This window comes from Penaeus vannamei, chromosome 29, assembly GCF_042767895.1.
Source record: "Penaeus vannamei isolate JL-2024 chromosome 29, ASM4276789v1, whole genome shotgun sequence".
NCBI lineage: Eukaryota > Metazoa > Arthropoda > Malacostraca > Decapoda > Penaeidae > Penaeus > Penaeus vannamei.
This window is the reverse complement of record NC_091577.1, coordinates 27,392,499-27,397,498: the sequence shown is the minus strand read 5'-3', so window position 1 is coordinate 27,397,498 and position 5,000 is coordinate 27,392,499. Positions and strand designations below refer to the sequence as shown.

At 36.2% G+C, this 5,000-nt stretch overlaps 1 protein-coding gene across 4 annotated transcripts in view; it reads left to right on the top strand.

The window, feature by feature from the left end:
* LOC113820313 (inositol hexakisphosphate and diphosphoinositol-pentakisphosphate kinase 2) overlaps positions 1–5,000 on the top strand; it is a 124,488-nt gene that overhangs the window by 117,869 nt on the left and 1,619 nt on the right. For all 4 annotated transcript variants that reach the window (XM_070142647.1, XM_070142645.1, XM_070142644.1 and 1 more), the window contains one exon: positions 2,247–2,453. In XM_070142647.1, the coding sequence (XP_069998748.1) occupies positions 2,247–2,453 (207 nt within the window). The remainder of the gene's footprint in view (positions 1–2,246; positions 2,454–5,000) is intronic.

Below are 5,000 nucleotides of genomic sequence, written 5' to 3'. Positions count from 1 at the left end.
TTTTATTTTTTATTTCTCTTCTTTCTTTCTTTCTTTCTTTCTTTCTTTTTCTTTCTTTCTTTCTTTCTTTCTTTCTCTTCTTTCTCTTCTTTCCTTTCTTTCTTTCTTTCTTTCTCTTCTTTCTTTCTTTCTTTCTTTCGTTTTCGTTTTCTCTCTCACACACAAACATTTCATTTCACTACTCACTCACCACCACTACCTCTCTCTCTCTCTCTCTCTCTCTCTCTCTCTCTCTCTCTCTCTCTCTCTCTCTCTCTCTCTCTCTCTCTCTCTCTGTCTCTCTCTCTCTTCCCTTTTTTTCTTTTGATGCTCTAATTCAGCCTGGAAGGACATCCCTTAAGAGCTTGACTACAGCATGTCTAGGACTCCCTGATTCCTACCACACAGTGTTGTGATGCAGCTACTTATGTGACGTACTGTACTATCTATTAACACTTCCCCTTCACTTTGGTTTATGAGCTAATCAGTCAATTTCTGTAAATGTTAAACAGAGAGAGAAATCTTAGATTGATATCAGTCTTTCCTGTAATCAGGTGCAGCCAGATATCCTGGTGTGAGTAATTGTAAAATATTCCACACAAGTGAATTATTTTCTGTTTTTGGTCAAAATGAGAGATTTTTTGTGCAAAATTAATGTTACTAGTGGTTGAGTTTGAAGATACTGTATATAAAAACTTAATTGAGGTTATTTGTGAACCATGATATTAATGAAACATGTTAGTTTTTCGTTTATGATAATTTGAACATACAAATACGCACATAGACACAAAGCACACATATTCATTAATGAGAGACAAGTATGCTATTTATGCTTGTGTGTTGTGTGTGTCATAGATGCATCCAAAAATATATTATTCTGTTACATCTCATCCATGAATGAATATGGGATGTGCAGTTTGGAGGGACCCTAAGAGCTGTTACCAATATATTGATATTATTTCAGTAAGTGATTTACCTTTAGTTTTTCATAGTCTGAAATATTTTTCTGAACACAATTTTTTTCTCAGGACGTGTTTTGCAAAAAATTAAAATGGTTTCAAGTCTGCTAAAGAAGTCTTTATAATAGGACTTTGAGTTAATGCTAAGCTAAAACTAGTTTTTGTGTAATCTTTGGATTCCCAGATAAAAAGGCTACAGGTGATCTATTTACATATTTATATTTGTATTTGCATCATGTAGGCATATTACAATTATTATGAAGAACTTTCTCCATATTGTCTAGCTCACGGTAGCAGACTCTGTCTTGTGATGTTTTCCTTACTACCATCTTATGGTTTGTTCTTGTGAGAATGTAGCATGGTGGAAACAGAACATTATTGGAAGACATAGGATGTAAGAACAGTAATATGAGTAAGAACATTATGAGTAATTAGGACTAATTTGGTTCGTAGTTACTTGAGACAGTTGGTCCAAGAACAAGGGCCATTTTCCCAATATCCTACACAGTGGAATGTCATCTGTATATGTCGGCTGGAGTGAAAAGGTTAGATATTTCAGCATACTATCATTAACTAAGGAACAGGGGAACCTCTCATGAAGTATGTGTATGTGTGTGTAAATGTGTGTGTGTGTGTGTGTGTGTGTGTGTGTGTGTGTGTTTGTGTTTGTATGTATTATATTATGTGTGCAGATGTATAAAGTATGTACCTATTTCCCACATACACACAAACTTACACATTTAAAACTTCTTTTTTTAACCAGACCATATCCATGTATAGTCTAAAAAAAAATAATTAACTTCTACTTGTGAATTCATGGCACACAAGGACCTGTCCCCAAACTCCTTGCATGTAGTGATGCCTGTTTGCCTCTGCAGCTTGGATAGTTTTCACTGTGATGTATGTCTGCTTTTATCCTTACTGGCTAGGCATTCACTACATATATGTTTCGTGTAGAACACCAGTACACAATCAGTTGATTTAATAGTGATATTGTGCAGTTTATATTGTACTGATTAGCTTCTCTTTTTTTTTTTTTTTTTTCTATTTACATATACATATATTTTGTTGTTGTTGTCCTTGTTATCTTTGTTTCAATGATATAAGGTAAAGATAAAGAATTTTTTCAACTCTTTTTCTATCCATCTAATTCTCTCTAATTCCCTAGTTCCCTATTTATCTCATTCTCTCCATCTGCCAAGTGACACAGCACAAGGTTCACCGACACACTCACCATAAGCGCAGAAACCTATTTTTTGTGTTTTCATGTATTTTGTATTCATGGACTGGAACTCAACTCCTTTACAGACATTGAAGGCCTTGGAGGTGTTCCTTCCATCCGACCCCTGGAGACCCTCCACAACGCTCTCTCCCTGCGACAACTGGACACGTTCCTGGAGCGCATGGCCTTGGCACAGTTCCGCACACCCCTCTCCTCCCCCCCAAAGATGCCATCAACACCCAAGCACCCCCGCTCGCAGCCTCCACCTCTAGGGTTACAGTCCCCTTCTTCCAGTAAGTGGTCAAGGGATTCATCATTGGAGATCTTATAAGAATGCAGTTGACGTTTAATCTGACTTTTGTGTAAGAAATCTGTCTCTAGAAGAAGATTTGTCTGTTCTTATATGGGTCTCTTAGTCTTTACTAATGCCTATTTTGGTGATGGCAAGAGAATGTTGATGATACAAAGAATAGTCTTTTTATATTTATATTTTTACTGGTCTGGCTGTACAATAGATGGCAGTGGAATTGTGTTAGCATAGCTCATACTAAAACCTTTTTTTCGTGATTAAGATTAATTAATCATGCCAGAAATAGATGAATAAGAATGCAATATTCTGAAGAGATATTTCTTGTTTAGATAGTACTGGAATTTTGTTGTTGTTTTTGGCCTCATATTAGAATTTGATATCTTATTGCTTGCCATATAACCTATGTCTAGTTGAAATGTTATTATTGTCAATGTATTTTACATAAACATTTTCCTCCCTGTTTTTCATCATTATCATTTCACTGACATTACACAAAGAAATACTTAAAGAAGTAAATACAATACTGCAATTAGAAATTCTTAATTTAGATTTAAAAAGGCATTGTATGTAAGCAATATTGTATTTTTGAATCTTATGTGTTTACTCCCACCCTCCCCAACCCATGTTAGACTTCTGTGTCTCTCTTTATTTCTAGAAGTACCCAAATTGAGTTATGTAAAAAGACAAGAAAAATGAGTCTATTTTCTTGTGTAGTATGTAACTCCTGAACCCCTCCTCCATTTATGAAAAACTGAGAACAGATATGGAAGAAGTATTTTGCCTTGTGTGAATAGAAATTGCCACCTGACTAATCCAAGGAATGGCAAACTCTACGACAGTAATTTGTGTGTATCATTCATAGTACCCTAATAGTTTTGGCAGGTGTATAGGACGCTCTGTAATGAGTGTGTGTGTGAGATATCAAAATAGGTAACTCGCAAATGTAAGTATCCCTGTTTTTGTATGTTAGCCTGTGAACTTTTTTGTAATAATCCTTCCCTTTAAATTTTGTATTACAAGGACTTTCTTGAATGGAGAATGCTGGTGAATCTGTTTGTAAATCAGAAAACAAGTAGACAAGGAAACAAATGATGAGTAAATGAATTATTTTATTAAGAGGAGTGTGGGAATTAATGTATAGAATAAAGTGAGATGAAGAGTGAGGTTAGAGAATGGAAAATTATGGGAGAGAGCGAGAGACATGAGAGAGAGAGCGAGAGACATGAGAGAGAGAGAGACAGACATGAGATAGAGAGAGAGAGACATGAGAGAGAGAGAGAGAGATGAGAGAGAGAGAGAGAGAGAGACATGAGAGAGAGAGAGAGAGAGAGAGACATGAGAGAGAGAGAGAGACATGAGAGAGCGAGCGAGAGACATGAGAGAGAGAGCGAGAGACATGAGAGAGAGAGAGAGAGACATGTGATAGAGAGAGAGAGAGAGAGAGAGAGAGAAGAGAGAGAGAGAGAAGAGAGAGAGAGAGAGAGAAGAGAGAGAGAGAGACATGAAGAGAGAGAGAGACACATGAAGAGAGAGAGAGACACATGAAGAGATAGAGAGAGACATGAAGAGATAGAGAGAGACATGAAGAGATAGAGAGAGACATGAAGAGAGAGAGAGAGACATGAAGAGAGAGAGAGAGACATGAAGAGAGAGAGAGAGAGAGAGACATGAGAGAGAGAGAGAGACATGAGAGAGAGAGAGACAGAGACAGAGACAGAGAGAGAGAGAGAGAGAGAGAGACAGAGAGAGAGAGAGAGAGAGAGAGAGAGAGAGAGAGAGAGAGAGAGAGGATAAAAATGTGTGTTTTTGCATGTGGGTGTACTTCTGTGTGTGCATCTGTTCTACATGTTACTACCCATATTGGCTGCACATTATTCATGTACTTGCCAGACCCACTCAGACTAGTGTCATGGCTTCTGCTGAAATTCAAACCTTTTCTATTTAGTTAAGTTTTCATACATGTTTCTTTCTATTTTTACATAAAAAATCCACAGTGCTTTCTTCATGGCCTGTAGTCAGAAGACCAATTAGAATATACACAAGTTGGATAGAGAATAACCACTGTATTACAATTTATATAGAATTGTAGTCAGAAATAATTACTCCTCACAGATCTGTCAGACTTAGAAGCACAAGTGATAGGTAGCATTGTAGATAGGAACATAGTGTAGATATTTATGTGGTTAGTTTAGGTAGAGTAGTGTACAAACAAAATGTCATGATATGGTACTCTTAAACAGAAACAATTTTTCCTTATCTCTTATAAAGATGCTTATGATTACTTATGCTGAAGTTAATGTAGCAAGAGGTTGCTTTCAGTTATTATCAAGTAAAAGCTTTTTAGATTATAGAAATTATAGCTTCAGAAATTTTAACTTTGCAGTCTACAGATATGCAAAGAGAATGTTAAGCTTTTGAAATTCAGTCTCTGTGATACTTAGCCTTAAAGAGCTTTTACTTCAGTTATTAATGTTATTAATTAATCTTAGGCTCTTTAATGTTCAATTAATAATCCAGATGTCTGTGACTC